The sequence below is a fragment of the Penaeus japonicus genome, unplaced genomic scaffold, assembly GCF_977035675.1.
Source record: "Penaeus japonicus unplaced genomic scaffold, GWHDUDI00000001_assembly GWHDUDI00000039, whole genome shotgun sequence".
Lineage (NCBI taxonomy): Eukaryota > Metazoa > Arthropoda > Malacostraca > Decapoda > Penaeidae > Penaeus > Penaeus japonicus.
Genome location: NW_028234441.1, coordinates 14,399,562 through 14,417,061, shown reverse-complemented (window position 1 = coordinate 14,417,061; position 17,500 = coordinate 14,399,562). Strand labels below are relative to the sequence as shown.

General features: G+C 40.5%; 1 protein-coding gene across 7 annotated transcripts in view; it reads right to left on the bottom strand.

Moving 5' to 3' along the window:
• Positions 1 to 8,442: 8,442 nt before the first annotated feature.
• LOC122263932 (mucosa-associated lymphoid tissue lymphoma translocation protein 1) overlaps positions 8,443 to 17,500 on the bottom strand; it is a 17,137-nt gene continuing 8,079 nt past the window's right edge. For all 7 annotated transcript variants that reach the window (XM_043032573.2, XM_043032569.2, XM_043032567.2 and 4 more), the window contains exons 8-17: positions 13,115 to 13,274; positions 12,672 to 12,869; positions 12,143 to 12,343; positions 11,473 to 11,707; positions 11,155 to 11,339; positions 10,845 to 10,946; positions 10,683 to 10,744; positions 10,203 to 10,418; positions 9,946 to 10,008; positions 8,443 to 9,817 (exon numbers count right to left, since the gene is read on the bottom strand). In XM_043032573.2, the coding sequence (XP_042888507.2) occupies positions 9,692 to 9,817; positions 9,946 to 10,008; positions 10,203 to 10,418; positions 10,683 to 10,744; positions 10,845 to 10,946; positions 11,155 to 11,339; positions 11,473 to 11,707; positions 12,143 to 12,343; positions 12,672 to 12,869; positions 13,115 to 13,274 (1,548 nt within the window). In that variant the 3' untranslated portion in view covers positions 8,443 to 9,691. The remainder of the gene's footprint in view (positions 9,818 to 9,945; positions 10,009 to 10,202; positions 10,419 to 10,682; positions 10,745 to 10,844; positions 10,947 to 11,154; positions 11,340 to 11,472; positions 11,708 to 12,142; positions 12,344 to 12,671; positions 12,870 to 13,114; positions 13,275 to 17,500) is intronic.

Sequence of the window (17,500 nt, the reverse complement as noted above, 5' to 3'; positions counted from 1 at the left end):
TTGAATAAACTGAAGTGCGACGGGACGCACCGCCTAATATCTTCGGAGGTCACACACGATGTGTCACGGCGATCACTGTATCTAGAAGAGAATTTCATATTGAGTGTGAATGAAGTGACATTTATAAATGAAGTGTAAACGGAAATAACCATAGCGCAGAGAGAGACTAATTCGAAATTCTACGGAAATTACACGTTGTATTTCCTGAGAATAAAAGGTGTCCCAGATAAACAGACTCATTTGGCAGGTGGCAGGTTAGATTATGTAATTGGCAAAGATCTTGTACATGGTAATGTTTGTACTTCACTGGTTCGAGAGTTAGTCAGTGACCACTTTGCAATCCTAACAGAGTATACTGTAGACAACAGCATAGCTCACAAAGCACCCAGACCTAAAATTACAATCCCACCGGGACTGGAGCATCACTTCAAGGCACGTGTTTATGACTGGTATAGCACCTATGTCGTAACCACTGTTGAAAATTACTCTCAAGACCTGATGAAAGTTGTCACTGAATACTACAATACATGGGTCTGCTCAAGAAAATTCTCAAAGAAAAAAAGTTCCCCAGTCCCTCACGCACCAAAATGGATAAATGACCCCATCTTAAGTAGGGAGCAAAAACGAGTTCAGGAGCTTGTTAATTGTTATAGGGATGACATGACATCAGATTTTTTTTTACGATTCTTCAGAGCTAATAAAGAATTCAGAGAATTAAAGGCTCAAATTCGTAGTAAACATTCGGAGCAATTCCTGCAGAGTATTAACCACCAAACTTCTGCAGCTGAGGTATGGAGAAAAATCAATAGTTTGTCAGGTAAAGCTGTCGCCACTCCGCAGTTCCACAGCCCATTAGAACAGGCCAATTTGTTACTAGATGAGTGGGCCAGAACCTCTCAGCTGAACTCACTTCCGCAGAGAATAAAAGATAAACTTAACAACACGAAAATAAATAGGAATTTTAACATTACCATAGCCTGTTCTGCCACTGAACCCCCGACTTCGCAAGGGTAAGGCGACTGCCCCAGACGAGGATGGCATCACTTATAGTGTACTTCGGCTCATTGCTCAGGTACCAGGTAACCCACTTTTACATCTTTATAGACTAAGCTTATCCCAAGGAATACTCCCGAGCTCCTGGACTAAAAGCTTAATCATTCCCATACCCAAAACGAACACTGATAAATACCGACCCATCTCATTGACTTGAGATATTTTTTTTTTAGCAGAGTCATGTATCACGTGGATTCAAATGTATTTATCAAACCGATCAGCTCATGTTCTCTTCAGGGGAATCAAAAGTACATACTCTAAAATGTTTGAGCTTGGCACACCTCAGGGGGGCGTACTTAGCCCCATGCTATTTAACATTTTAATGCACAGACTATTAAGCAATATACCACTTGAGGGCAGTGATTCCATTATTTGTTATGCTGATGACATCTGCATTAAATCCTCATGCGAGGATAGAATGCAACAGATTCTTAATGTAATGTCCGCAAAAGCTACTGAGTGCAGTTTGATAATCTCAGTTGAAAAAAAAACAAGGCACTCAATCCTCTTACAATCCTATTGCTAAACTTTCATATAGATGACATTGAGCTAGATCTTTGCCACAAATACAAGTATCTCGGAGTGACTGTTAACGACACAGAATTCATTATGAACTTAAAGAAAAGACTGTGGGAGCGGCTGAAGCCACTCAAGACTCTTGTTGGCAGAGAACATGGTGTCAATGTTAACATTGTGTTATGCATAGAGCATTGCATGCGTGCATAGCGTAATGCATATAGCAAACCGTAGAATACTGCCATAATGATCCTTACCCAAAGTGGTGTACTAGGGAGGTTGTGGGGAAGGCTTGTTGCCTGTCCTCCTGTTCAGCTGGTGTGTTGCGGCGTATAATAATGTATATTGATTATTTAATTATTCACCATACCATGTAAAAGTAATGTATCGGCAGATATTAAATCGATTATGATATTGAATAAAGAAGCCGCCGTTTTGTTGATTTTTAAATTCTTCGCAGCCACTGACAGTCATTAGGCCTAAGAGTGACGGCTGGGCTGGCGAAGGGCAAGGGCGGTGTCTGAGGTCTCTCCTGACGGTGCTGTTCTTTGTATTTTCTTGGTGCAATCAAGTCTGTATTTGTCTTAGGGTTTTCGTATTATTATATGTCTTATTGTGACATTTTAAATGTTAGGAGTTATATTTAGAGTTTAACAATTTCTTTCACGTAATTTTGTGTTAAATAAATGATACTATTAACGTTACATTTTGCTTATGATTTCAATCCTTCACTCCTCTACATGTTCATGATGTAAGAAGTTTTAGGAAATAATCTGGAAATACTGCTAAATAAATAAATGTGAGAATCAAGTAACTGAAACAAATATTTTTAATATTAAATTAAAAACTGGTTAATTGGGAGTATGATACAGTGAACAAAACGTTATTGTCTTATGGCATAACAAAGGAGGGCCAGTCCAATGCACAGTTCTTGATTACTTGAAAATAGTGAAGGAGTGAAACTTACTTACGTAACTAAATTTACATAATTGTCCATTTTTACTCGAAATGAAACCATTTAATTTTGATGAGTTCATTGAAGAACCTTCAGTAGCAAGATTTATGTGTGAAAATATTCGTAAGGAAGATTGGGTTGCTTTAGCAAAGCATTATGGGGTAGAAATTAAGACTAATTGGAGGAAAGCCAATATCAAAGATGCTGTACTTAAAGCTTTGGTGAGCGGTAATATAATAGAAGATACTGCATTAAAACAATGCGAGATGGACGAATGTAAGTCGGAAAAGTTATTAGAGATGGAGCTTGAGAAAGAAATACTTAGGCTGGAGGAGAGGAAGTTAGAAGACCGGGAAAGAGAGAGGGAGGTTAGGGAGAAAGAAATGGAATTTCAGAGGGATATGCTGAATAACTTGTCTAGAAATTGTACAGAATGCAGCCATGAGGATCATTCTCGGTGCTCCCAAAACAACGAGGATTGTGAACATGAGAACGGAACTTAACTTGCCATCTATTTACGAAAGAATATCATACATTAATACTATATTTGGTGTCAAAGCAATTAAAGAACCCCGATATATTACAGAGTTCCAAAGGCAACTTTAACATAAGATAAAGAATCCAACTTTGCATAACAATACCGAGTCACACTCAAATTCATGGTTGCAAGTGAAATACAAATTCATACACCAATTAAATATGTCCTTGGGTAGGTCCCCATATGGACGTTCTATTCCACCGTGGAAAATGTCGACATTGAACGTATTTTATGCTAATGTCCCTAACAAAGACACAGTTTCACCAGCTGTACTTAAGCAACACGCCCTTGCAACCATTAATGAGCATCTTGAAACTCTGAATAATGACTATGAGTGTTACACTGATGGATCCTTACAGTCTGGAAGCAGAGCAGGATGTGCTTATGTTGTATATAAAAACAATATTTTGCAGCACCAAGATTGTAGGAGGGTTCATGACTGGGCGAGCACTACGCAAACTGAGTTGGCAGGAATACTCATAGCCACAGACTTTCTGTTAACTCAAGGCTCAGGAGTAATTTTCTGCGACTCGCAGAGTGCTCTCCAGGCTCTGAACACTCTTGATAAAGGTTCTGGAAATATCGTAAATGATATAAGAATAAATGTACATCGCGCCAAGGAACGGGGCCATGTTATACATTTTATGTGGATACCATCGCATATTGTGATCGCTAAATATGATCATGCTGATCGCCTAGCAAGGGCAGCATGTGATAAGCAAAGTGTGGATATAGACTTTGGCATACCTCTTGCTAGGATCTCACACATAATAAGAACCTCCAATAGGGAGGACTTGATGGAGCTAACAAACTCTCAAAGACCTGAAAGCTGTAGCATAAAACATTTTGACCCGTTTTTCGCAGGAGAGATTCATTTATGGTTCATACAAGACAAGGGCAAGACAATGTGATATTGTGACTGCAAGAATCACACTTGGATACAGAATGTATTGGCAGGTCAGTTCAGAATGTAATGTAGAAGAAACTAAATGCAGACTTTGCAACGAAGAGTATAAACGAACACTTGAACATTACATTTCAGAGTGCCATATGAAATAACCTTTCAGGCTACCTAGCATGAGGTATGCAGAGTTATGTAATTATTTCCTAACATCAACTGTACTAGAAGATGTACTTATACTATATCCGAAATTCGGTATGTTATATCGTATTACAACATTTATCAAATGTCTATTCACAGTTAATATACTATAAAATATAATCATGTTATTACCTTAATTTGTAATACAATGTTAGCAACAATGTTATGACTCAACATCAATGTATCAAAGCTTGCCCATGCCTGTGCAGTTAGCCAGGGTGGTAAATAAAGATCTAATCTAAATTAAAGGTGTCATTTTTTCGAGTGTAAATAAAGTGAGATATACAAATGAAGTGTGATGGAAAACCATCATCGTACTTGTAACACACTTGCTTCGCCCGTTGTGACCCTGTGGGAAAGATGTTCACTTGCCATGTTCTTTATTGATGGCCTGATTATACACTTGCCTCTAGCCGAGGGCTGGAGGTCAGAACTATTCCTTCTGACTGTTCTTCTCTCTGTCTGTGTCCCTTCTCTGCGGGTTCATTCTCCGCCTGCTTATGTATGCCTTTTGGGCTGCTTTTTATGCCTCAGGGCTTCCACTAGCAAACACAGCTGCCGAGGATAACTGGCCTCTCCTACAAAGGTTGATAGGCGAGATCTACGCAGATAGGAGGAGAGCGATAAAACACACCTCCAGGTCCTCTAATGAAGAAGGTCCTGGAGATAATCACATACCACAGTGATCACACAAGAAGTGGCTATTCGGGCTCTCCTTCTAAAGTCGGTGGGCGAAAGTCGCACTTAGGCTATGGGACCAGAGGGACACTTCCAGATCCTCTGATGATGAGATCTCCAATAATAGATGCGACGCACGCCTGCGGGTGACTTTTCCGGGCTCTCCCTCCAAAGTCACACAAACCTTATGAGACCAGAGGGAGAGAAAATAAATACCCATCCAGGTCCTATAGTGAGGAAGTATATATTATTGGACATGACATTCATTTGGAACGTGGTCATCTTGGCTCTTCTTCCATCAATAGGCAGACTGGAAGGAGGGCAATTAAACACCGATCTAGGGCCAGCTTTGCCAACCGCAAACATGACTATGGTACATACTCGAAATGTGAAACTTCGGGTTCTCCCTCTGGAGATGGTCCCTGGAAGTTATATAAACACTGTGATGCCAGAAGGAGGGCGATGAAACACACCTCAGCAGCGAGATACTCACAACCAAGAGGCGTTTGATCCTACTGATAAACGAGATACGTCACTGATGACCATGGCAGGGTCCTCCGAACCCATGGCCACATGACTGATAGTGCCTCGAAGACCTATGCAACTGACAACCTCAATCGGCACAACAACAACCAGGGCTATGGGACCAAACCTCTACAATAGCAAGTGGATAGTGTTCACTGTCAACTAAAATTAATGATGATAATAATAGTGGCGGTAAAGTGTTCCCCTTTCTTCAACTAATGTTTCTAGTTCACGTCCTCATCTTCTTTCTGATTATCATTATTATCATTACCAGAGACATTACACTAAAAATATTTAAGACAAGAAGAATCTTTTGATCGACGAAATAGTAAATTGTTAAACTACATATACAAAAAGGAAATGTTCTCAGCCATTCACAGTATGCTGATCAATAATCACTCTCAAACAAATCGAAATGCATAAGGAAGTATTTCTTTGAGTAACAACTTTTGCCTATTTAATATACCATACATGGATGTTTCTGTTGATAATTATACTTCTAAAATTCAAGTGAGTTTAAGAGATTATTCTCGAGTAGAAAAATTAACTGTACTGAATTTGTTGACGATATTGAAACGAGTGTAGCTGACGGTCTGGAAATGAAGAACACCCCTTTTACTTGTGCTCCTTAGACGATCAGAAGAACTCTTTGACACGGTCGACAACAGCGGCGGCGACCTGTGCGTTGCTAGACAGATAACGAATCGTGTAATTGTATGCTTTTTTCAGCTTTTCCAATATTTTTCATATGGTCAGTGATGAGGGAGGAAGAAAGTTAGAGTGGTCAACGCTCTTGCCTATTAGTTACGTTATGCAAATATCACTGCGAAATATCACTTATCTCCAATGCAAATATCATGTACAACAAATCCAAAACCCCCAATTAGTCAAAGTGTTTGGCGTCAAAACCACCCCTGCTAAGACATATTCTTACCGATACCTCGACTCAGGACTTAAGAACATTAGTAAGGGTGTTAATAATGGTCATTTGTTGGTAGACCATGATATCACACGATTATACATTTTATTCGTGGTTTTCTAGACATGAACAAGATGATTCAAGGAAATTAGCCGGCGGAATACATCTTGCAGGATATTGTATGTTTCTCGCATATCCTATTAGATACTTATCACGTTTTGTATCGAGACAGAAACACCTCAAATGTATTGACAATGCTGGAGTAGCGGCCATCTTGAGGACAAATGCTCCGTGTCGAAAATCCAACAGGGATCTTGCTCTAAAAAATGGAGGTCTCATCTGTCAGCAAAATGGAAAAATCAAACAATAGTTGGATTGCCATGGAGAAATCTTTTTACTTCTTAATAAAAGGATGAATGCGTCTGGGGGGAGGGGGGGCAAGTAGATGGACTTGCTATAGAGATGGACACTATGGTAAGACAAAATACGGTCGAAAAGTATTTGGTATATTGTTTTTTGTATTAGTTCATCATCAGTGAGAAATATTATCTCAGTAGCAATGGAAGGAAGTGCTGCAATGCGAGGATTGGCTGTTTTGGAATACACTCAGAGATTATGGGATGCTGGAAAAAGAAATTCAAGAAATAAAAATAATTGTAATAATGGTGATGATAACTACAACTATGATAATGCTAGTGGTAGTAGTAGTGGTGGTGGTGGTTGTGGTGATGGTGATGATAATGATGATGATGATGATGTGATGATCGCGGCACCGGTGATAATATCTCCAATGGTATCAGTTATACTAAACTGGCCACACCAATCATATCTTGAACAGATGACGATTAGTATTCGTTACATTTTTCATAATATTGCTAGTATACCCTTGGTAGTAGTAGCAGTATAACTAATAATACTTTTTCAATGTTCATCATTAGTAAATTCGGTTCAGTATTAGATTATATTCTTATTCTCTCATTGACGAAGCTATATATTAGGGTTACCATCAATTTGCCTTTGGGAAATATAATTAATATTCGATGCTGCCTTACTGAAAGTGATGTGTTGTTCATACTTTCTCTATCTTTTTGTGATTTTGGAAGTTCAAGTTCAATGAATTTATAATCATTTTTGCTTGTCCCGATTATCGCACAGGAAGATAATTTATCACGAAGAAGTTCGATAGGAACATTTGATTTATTATTCTTTGTTATTTTTTATCACTACCACACACTTGTTTTACAATGTTTTCATAGTTAATACCCATAGATGTTGCATTATTATCATAGTTATTAGTAGCAGCAGCAGTCGTAGTAGCAGCAGTAGTAGTAGTTGTAGTAGTACCGGCAGCAGTGGTGATGGTAGCAGCACTACATTCTTCATTCTCGGTAATTCTTTTTTTCGTCATCTATTCAAATGGTTTTACAAAATCATTATTGTGACATTGGTCATTTGATAACATGAGGTAACCGCCACGAATGACTTGTTCACATAACCGATATCATAACTGAGGTGGGGAAATTATATTATAAGAATGCCTTTACCTGATATGGCACGTTGTATGAAGCTGTGAAGTGCCTTTTTTTTTTTTTTTTTTGGGGGGGGGCTGAAGAAAACGAACATGACAAATGACCATATTAATATTTGCCAAGGTAAAATATCAGTGTTGAATAAAAATGGGGAAAAATTAATGGAGATACGGGAATGCGAAATCAGAAGATATCAAATTTCCCTTTTTGCTTCAAATTGACATCAAAATAAGAACAGCAATGTTGTTTATTGATTCCACTACCATTATTTGAATAGATGTTTATGATATTAACCTTGTTATCACCCTAACCATGAGTATTGTAATGATGATTATCATGGTTATCTTCATTATCATTATCAGTATAATTATTGATATTATTGTTAATACTTTTTTGTTGCCATTATTGTTCATGTTTATGGAAACATGATAAGGACATTTCAATTTGGTATCCAGAGGGGGACATATCTAACTGTGGCAGTGAAGGGATTAATTAAATCAAAGACACAATCAATAGGAGGCAATTAATGGATGGAAACATAGTAAGCATAAACACATTTGCATACACAAGCACAAACACACTTGCACATGCACAAAAGGAAAAGCCAAGGTTAAAAATAGAATTAGGGTCATTGCACTGAATTCTCTTTATTATATATATATCTATACTCAAATTCACATAATAATAAAATACATTTGTATTTAACATTCATACAGTATCTTTAGTTCTTTCTATATCACATGACGAGTATTTGTAAAACCATTTGTACTTTATGTAACACAGCAATGCAAAATCTCAAATCAAATTATACAAATTAAAATTACTACATTAAAATATGTAAAAGTCTTCCTAAAAATCATAAGCCCAAGTGCATGAACAGCAGGACATTAAAATTGCTGAACGATTTTGTGACTGCCAAATTATTTTGAATTATATGAGGACATATCATTATGCAAAATATATATATCTAATGATGTATATACACTACCACTGCACCTACACATGTCAAGTGTGTTATAAGTAAGTCATAAAAAGGGGTTATGGGAATCTAAGGAAATATTTGGAGTGAAAGACTGCCTTATATCACAATCTTGCATCATAAAAACTTTCATCATAATGGTCAGGTTACAAGTTGTGAGACTATACTGTATATTAAACAGTGTATGTGTATGTATGTATGTATGTATGTATGTATGTATGTATGTATGTGTGTGTGTGTGTATGTATGTATGTATGTATGTATGTATGTATGTATGTATGTATGTATATATATATATATATATATATATATATATATATATATATATATATATATATATATATACATACATATATACATATATACATATATACATATACACATATACACATATATACATATATACATATATACATATATACATATATAATATACATATATACATTTAAGCATACATACATACATACATACATACATACATACATACATACATACATATGTATATGTAGATGTAGATGTATAGGTATATATATAACTCACTTACATATGTAAATTCTATTTTTACTCTTCTTTGCTTTACTTTTTATAAAATGACCAATCTAATGATAAAAAGTGTACAGTATGATCTTTTAGTTGGACTGACATTCTAGGCATGATATGCATGTGTGGAAACAAAAAGGATTTTTTTTCAACACATCAAATTTACAATCAAATAATTCGGATCACATCTGAGGTCCAGACATTTTTTCACAGCTTCCTACTCGGTACTAGAGAAATGCCGTCATTCTCGTAACCTAATATGACTTCACATACATATCCTTGGGATTGCAAATCATTTATAGGAATATCTGAAAAGGAAAGCTTGATACAAAGATAAAGACTTCACATTATTTGGCACTAGTCAAGGCAATTCCAGTGTTCATTTTGCTTAGAGACGGATGGCCAGCCAAGATCAAATTCCTGGACCTCGCTCTTCAAACCTTTGGGAAGATATTTCAGTGTGAGCTCCAACTTCAGTGGTTCCTGTAAAATGTAAGTTCATTTTAGTGCCAATATAAATTAGAAACAGATGCATGTAAAGGTTTGGCAATCTTTCACCTTCATATATCCATTTTTCCAAAATATATTATGAGAATATGGCAGTTCTGTACCCTAAGTTTCTGAAGATCTTGGATTTCACAGTAGATGGCCTTCCCTTTCAGAAATGTAGTGTCCTGGCAATTAAAAATTCAAAATGAAAGTACATTTTTTTGGCTCATGACATTATCATATGAAAAAAAAAATTATACAAATTATAACACATTTGTATTGGATTACTCAGCACTCATGTGACTTAAAATAGTTAAAAATGAAGATGATTATATCATTGGTGCCTGAATTTCACTTTACAAAAATCAGAAATGCTCACTTTAACACCATTATTGAAATGAAGGTCAACAGTTAGTCCTTTCTTCCAAATGGAACACACATCAATTGGCTTGTCATCTTGCGTGAACCAGATGAAAATTTCTATGTAATTGGTAATAATCCAGGTTGTATCACTCGGTGCCTTGTGTACGTCTTTTGCAATGTCTGCGTGCTTGCATTTCACATTGGCTTCTATTTTTCTATCACCTAAAAGCAGCTATAAGGGAGAGAGATGAAAATTATTATTTCATAGAATATGCATCTCTGCATTTATTTATTTATCTTCTTGTACTTCTGAGGTTATCATGATAAACAAAATCTTTTCAATATTTTTTTTTCATTTTGTTACTAAGTTTGTCATTTAAAAATCATAATTAAGACACATCAATAAAAATGATCATGGTAAAATAATATTATGAATTATCAAATGGTTACAATTATATACAAAATATTGAAGCGAGAAAATGCAAAAGACAATCACCTCTTTCCTGTGGACGCCACCAACACTTGCTAAAAGTTCCCATTCATAAAGTACTCCATCCTCTGTTACAAGGGGGAAACAATTAAACATCAAGCATTTGTGTTGCAAAAGAATATGTTGAATAAATATATAAAATCAGCTAATGTTACTATTTCTACTTACTATCTACTTCATCAGGCTTTGCAGGGTCTGTCAAAGATCTTCTTTGGTTAAGGTCTCCCTCTCCCTTCGGGATCTGCGTCTCCACTCTTGAAAGACTGAAAGCTAAAAAGCAAAACCACTGATTAAAACCTTTATGGTGTTCTTATGATATTTATTATGTAAATACCACAAACAATCACACCCACACCCACACCCACACCCACACTTACATATTCCCTCATTTCCTTTTTTCATCCTTAATATTCAAAACAATATAGACAAAATCCACTTTCAAAAGCATAGCATAAAAATAAAGAGAAGTATAGCCTACCTTCCCTAAATTGCTGTACAAGCTCAGGAACAGGCACCTTGTTTCTCACAAGCTTTACAAACTGCTGCATCAGCAGAGAAGATTTAAAGCCCTCACTTGTTCCATAGCTCTCTGATGTTGAATACAAAGTATATGAATTTCCCTTTGCAATCTTAAAGGTGTCTTTCATTTCTGGCCCACTACTCCTGTTGGAATCAAAATTAGATATTAGAAACGTAAATAACTTTAAAAACAAAAGCTTTATAAAACTTGTTAAGGTGAACATTGCACATACAACCCAAATAAGTATAAACAAACAATTCTTTCTGTTTCACCTACCAGTGACGTAATAGCGTTCGGCAAGTGTCATAGATGGAAAAGAGGAGTGCAGGTTCTGATTCCTGGATGATGTTAGATATCCAGGTGCTTGTAAGGCAGTCTTCCATGTTGGGAATTTTCTCAGGGGGTAACCTAAGATTTCCATATTGGTGAACGTATTTCGATGATGTGTCTATTGGCATTACGTAGTCATTTCCTTTATTGTGGAAACCATGACCAGCAAAATAAAACACAGCTGTAAGCAAAGAATTATCATCATTGACAAATAAACAGAAAAAAATTCAGAATCAGACAATCAAATCAAATATCATTAATCCTTATAAAATTCATCAAAATCCCTGAGAACAGCCCCTTTTGAAATCATGGCTAATCTCCTGCCAGAAAATATGTAAAAATAAAAAAAACTTGCTTCTAATTATCTCATCTTGTTTATGAAAATCAGTATTCTCAATTTAATCTACCAATTCATCATTCAATATTTTACCATCAGCCATATGATCACTAAATCTTAAAAATCTAAAAATACGAGAAGCCATAAGTAAAAACAACAGCACTGATAGAAAAGACTGATTCTTATACATTCATAAAATCATCAAAGTAAGTAGTATTCATTCACAAAAGTAATTCACATTCATCTTGTATTAGTTTATCACAAATTAATAAAATTTACCATAATCTCCTTCTTGAATATATTCCGAGAACAATCTGACAGCGCTTCGGAACTCAGAACGGGTGACATTGCTGTATATAAAACAGTGAAATTGTAGCATTGCGAGTTCTTTTGCCAGCATCTTTGCATCAAACTGTGGTGTTCTGAGTTCATTTTCGGGATATTCTGAGTTGCAGATTAGAAGTGCAAACTTGTTACGAGCTGCAGAAAAAAAGGAATCAATTAGGAAGATTACATCAATGGACCTGTTTATTTTACATAAATCTTCTGTATCATATGCATTGTTACATTTTTTTATCCTCTTGTTTTCTGATATTTCTCTAAGTTGTTATTCTTCATAATGACTAACACAAAATGAAAGTTCATAAGCAATGAAAGAGCAACGTAAGAGATGACTAGAAACATTTACTATCAACATGTTCTAAGGATAAAGTGTTTACTAATTAGCTATTCCTTGTCATGCCTTAAATCATCTCGTTACTATGAAGAAGAAGGAGAAGAAGAAGAAGAAGAGCTCATCTCAATTTACCTGTGAAAATCTTTGGTTCAAAGTTGATCTCCACTTGGATCTCCACCACACTGGACATCACAACACCTCCAGGAGACTTGGCCAGGAAGCAGAATTGGAAGGGTTTTCTGTTTTCCCGAGTCCATTCCTTGCTGGTAAGGATGTAGTGAAGATTGCAGAGGTAGTAGTCACCTCTTTTGGAAACAGTGAGATGATCATCTGCAACATGCAATGTTTATTTGTAAGTTATTTCCTTTATGTCATGAAAAAATATCTGGAAAGACCCAATTCTTTTTAAGATTCTCTATAAATCACTTTTTTAAATCTAAATCATTTCCTATTAAAACAATGACTACTATTTCATTTTCACTGTTTCCAGAACTCTTTCTAAATTTTCCTCAATATGCCAGTGAAAGCTGAACAAAATATATCAGGTTAACTTCATAAAAGAAAAAACATATAACCTGTTATGGGATTCTGATTCACAAAACACTGAAAGTCAACATTATATCTGCAGGTCACTTCAAAGGCGAGGTTAACACGATCATCGAGGCCATAAGAACTTTTCTTCTGAGGCTGCATGATAATCTTGGGTTCCTCTGGAGCAAAGCAAGGAGGAGTAACCTGTTGATATATGCAATAAGATTCAATAAACAACATGGTGACTTCAAAAAAATATATATACTGAATGATATATAACAAAATGTATTCATGTTGAATCCAGTAATATCATTTTTATCTACATTTATCAAGGAACGATCAGTAGAAAAAAGACTAGAATTTGTTTATTTATCATTATACATGTATATGTGCAAATATGCAAAAATGTACATATATATATATATATATATATATATATATATATATATATATATATATATATATATATATATATATATATATATATGTGTATATATATATGTATTTATATATATATATATATATATATATATATATATATATATATATATATATATTGTCACAACTGCGAGATTAGCTAGGTTGATTTTGTTATAACCAATGTAAATGTGAATGTTGTTTTTGTAAGTAAATGTATATTACGCTGTGTGTGTGGGTGCAGGTGCGTTAGTGTAACCGGACAGGTACACGGGGACACGACTCGCGAGGTAGGTCAGTGGTAACATGCGACCTGATTGGTCGGTGTGCAGGGGCAAGCTTCGCCCGATGTCCTGCCCTGACGTCGGTGCATGGTAGCGACACCTCGCAGCTCAGGTCACTCGTGATTGGTTGAGGTCTGGTGATGAGGAACGGGGGTGCTTGTAGCTGGCACGGAGGCCAGCTACAAAAAGCGCGATTTTCAAAAATTTTAGTCAGTTGTCCCAGTTGAACCAGCGACCTGGTTTCCGTGTAACCAGCCGTCTCCTCTCCACCATGCGACCTCGTCTTCCTCACCTTTTCCTGCCCTGGTAATGTTACTTGTGCCTATGTACTCTTTTGTGATGTCGTGTCCTGTATTATGTCCATTCCGGTAATAAACCGCATGTTCTGTTCTGGTGCTTTTTCTGTTTGACCTGTCTGTACTGATCCTCTCTCTCCACGGAGTAAACGGACCTGTGACATTGGCGACCTTGCCAGGATCAGTCAGTCAGTCGACAGTTAAGCCCAGAACCATGCGGAATTACTTGGATGAGGCCAGGGAGCTTGGCTTACGGGGCATGCAGGTGCTCCATTACATTGAGCAGCAGGAGAAGATCAGGCGGGAGAAGGAGGAACGAGCGTATCAGGAGCAGGAAAAACAACGGCAAGAGGCTCGGAAGCAGCGCAAGCTCGCAGAACGCGAGCTGAAGAAGCGGCAGCTTCTACGTGAACAGGAGGAACGCGCGCTGGAAGAAAGACAGAGGCAGAAAGAGGACGCACAGAAGGATGTCGGTTCTCCCTCTTGGACGTGCCCTGAGGGATGCGTCTGCCTGTCTTTTCCAGGGTGGACCCGTTCTGGTCCTCGGGTCGAGAGCTGGGCAACTCAGAAACTCCCGGGAGAAGGACGTCGGTCGGAAGAGCCACCGGCGACTAAACATTCTCTTGCAGTGATCGTCCGTTCGCGCGAAGACCTGTCGCAGCAGTGGATTCGCCGCCCGAACGGACAGGAGCAGAAAGTACACCCGGGGAGTGACCGACGGGCGAAGCGGCCTCGCTCAACGGACCAGCGACCGCGGAGTATTCGCCCTCGGATGGAGGTTTCAGCGGGTAAGGCTCGTGCACAGGAGGCGCAGTCAGCAGAGGCGAGGGCACCCGTGAAGGCGTGGGCACCAGAGGAGCCGCCGGCAGAGGCTCGTGCATCAGAGGAGCAGCCAGCAGAAGCGCGTGCACCGGAGGAGCCGCTAATAAAGGTTCGTGCACCAGAGGAGTCGCCTGCAGAAGCTCGTGCACCGGAAGAGCCGTCGCCAGAGACGCGTGCACCGGGGGAGCCGTCGCCAGAGACGCGTGCACCGGAGGAACCGCTGCAAGAGACGCGCACACCAGAGGAGCCGCCCCCAGAGACGCGTGCACCGGAGGAACCGCTGCAAGAGACGCGTACACCAGAGGAGCCGCCCCCAGAGACGTGTGCATCGGAGGAGCCGCCACCAGAGATGTGTGCACCGGAGGAGCAACCTCCAAGGACGAGTGCACCGGAGGAGCCGCCCCCAGAGACGTGTGCGCCGGAGGAGCCACCAACAATGGCAAGGACATCGGGGGAAAATGATGACCTGGCCGACAGATTGCCAGGAATTGGACGTCCCCTCGAGGAAGCAATAGATGTGAAATGTAGTCCCAGAGGACCGTCGAGGATGAGATGCACTTCGGAGGACCCACCAGTTGGGAGCAGGTCACCTGAGGAGCTGCTGGCAGAGAGGGAGTCACTCCCAGAGGAAGTTTTTCCAGCGCAGCTGCCAAGGACGAGTACCCAGCTTATCGTGATGGGCCGTAGACGAGACCGTGACCGTCGGAGCAGCGCGGATGACGGAAGGGCAGGACCAGGAGCAACGTCACTACCGTCATCGGGGTTCCGGGGTCGGGATGTGCGCCCTTGTTGGAAGCGCAGTTTAGCTTAGGCTTGTGTACATCTCGCAGTTGTGTTCTCTTGTCAAAATAATCTTCTTTTCAAGGAAGATTATTTTGAAGAAACCGGGGGGTTATGCACGGAACAGGGTGAGGATGAGCGGAACAGGGTGAGGATGAGCGGAACAGGGTGAGGATGCACGGAACAGGGTGAGGATGCACGGAACAGGGTGAGGATGCACGGAACAGGGTGAGGATGCACGGAACAGGGTGAGGATGAGCGGAACAGGGTGAGGATGAGCGGAACAGGGTGAGGATGCACGGAACAGGGTGAGGATGCACGGAACAGGGTGACGATGTGCGGAACAGGGTGAGGATGCACGGAACAGGGTGAGGATGCACGGAACAGGGTGAGGATGTGCGGAACAGGGTGAGGATGCACGGAACAGGGTGAGGATGTGCGGAACAGGGTGAGGATGCACGGAACAGGGTGAGGATGTGCGGAACAGGGTGAGGATGCACGGAACAGGGTGAGGATGCGCGGAACAGGGTGAGGATGCACGGAACAGGGTGAGGATGCACGGAACAGGGTGAGGATGTGCGGAACAGGGTGAGGATGCACGGAACAGGGTGAGGATGCACGGAACAGGGTGAGGATGAGCGGAACAGGGTGAGGATGCACCCTGCACGGAACAGGGTGAGGATGCGCGGAACAGGGTGAGGATGCACGGAACAGGGTGAGGATGCACGGAACAGGGTGAGGATGTGCGGAACAGGGTGAGGATGAGCGGAACAGGGTGAGGATGCACGGAACAGGGTGAGGATGTGCGGAACAGGGTGAGGATGTGCGGAACAGGGTGAGGATGCACGGAACAGGGTGAGGATGTGCGGAACAGGGTGAGGATGAGCGGAACAGGGTGAGGATGTGCGGAACAGGGTGAGGATGAGCGGAACAGGGTGAGGATGAGCGGAACAGGGTGAGGATGAGCGGAACAGGGTGAGGATGTGCGGAACAGGGTGAGGATGTGCGGAACAGGGTGAGGATGAGCGGAACAGGGTGGCGTACAGGATGAGAAATGTATGCACGGAACAGGGTGAGGATGAGCGGAACAGGTGAGGATGTGCGGAACAGGGTGAGATGCCCGGAACAGGGTGAGGATGAACGGAACAGGGTGAGGATCACAACTTGTGAGATGCACGAACAGGTGAGGATGCACGGAACAGGGTGAGGATGCACGGAACAGGTGAGGATGACGGAACAGGGTGAGGATGCACGGAACAGGTGAGGATGCACGGAACAGGGTGAGGAATGTGACCGGAACAAGGGTGAGGATGCATGGGAGACAGGGTGAGGATCAACGAACAGGGAGAGAATGTGCGGAACAGGTGAGGATGCACGGAAACGGGGCGGATGTGCAACAGGGTGAGGATGACGGAACAGGGTGAGGAAGAGAACAGGGTGGAGTATGCAGGAACAGGGTGGGATGCACGAACAGGGAGGATTCGAACAGGTGAGATGCACGGAACAGGGTGAGGATGAGCGGAACAGGGTGAGGATGTGCGGAACAGGTGAGGATGAGCGAACAGGTGAGATGTGCGAAGGGTGAGGATGAGCGGAACAGGTGAGGATGCACGGAACAGGATGAGAAGAGCGGAACCGTGAGGATGAGCGGAAAAAAAACAGGGTGAGGATGTGCGGAACAGGTGAGGATGATCGGAACAGGTGAGGATGTGCGGAACAGGGTGAGGATGCCACGAACAGGTAGGATTCACGGAACAGGGTGAGGATGCACGGAACAGGGTGAGGATGCGCGGAACAGGGTGAGGATGAGCGGAACAGGGTGAGGATGCAC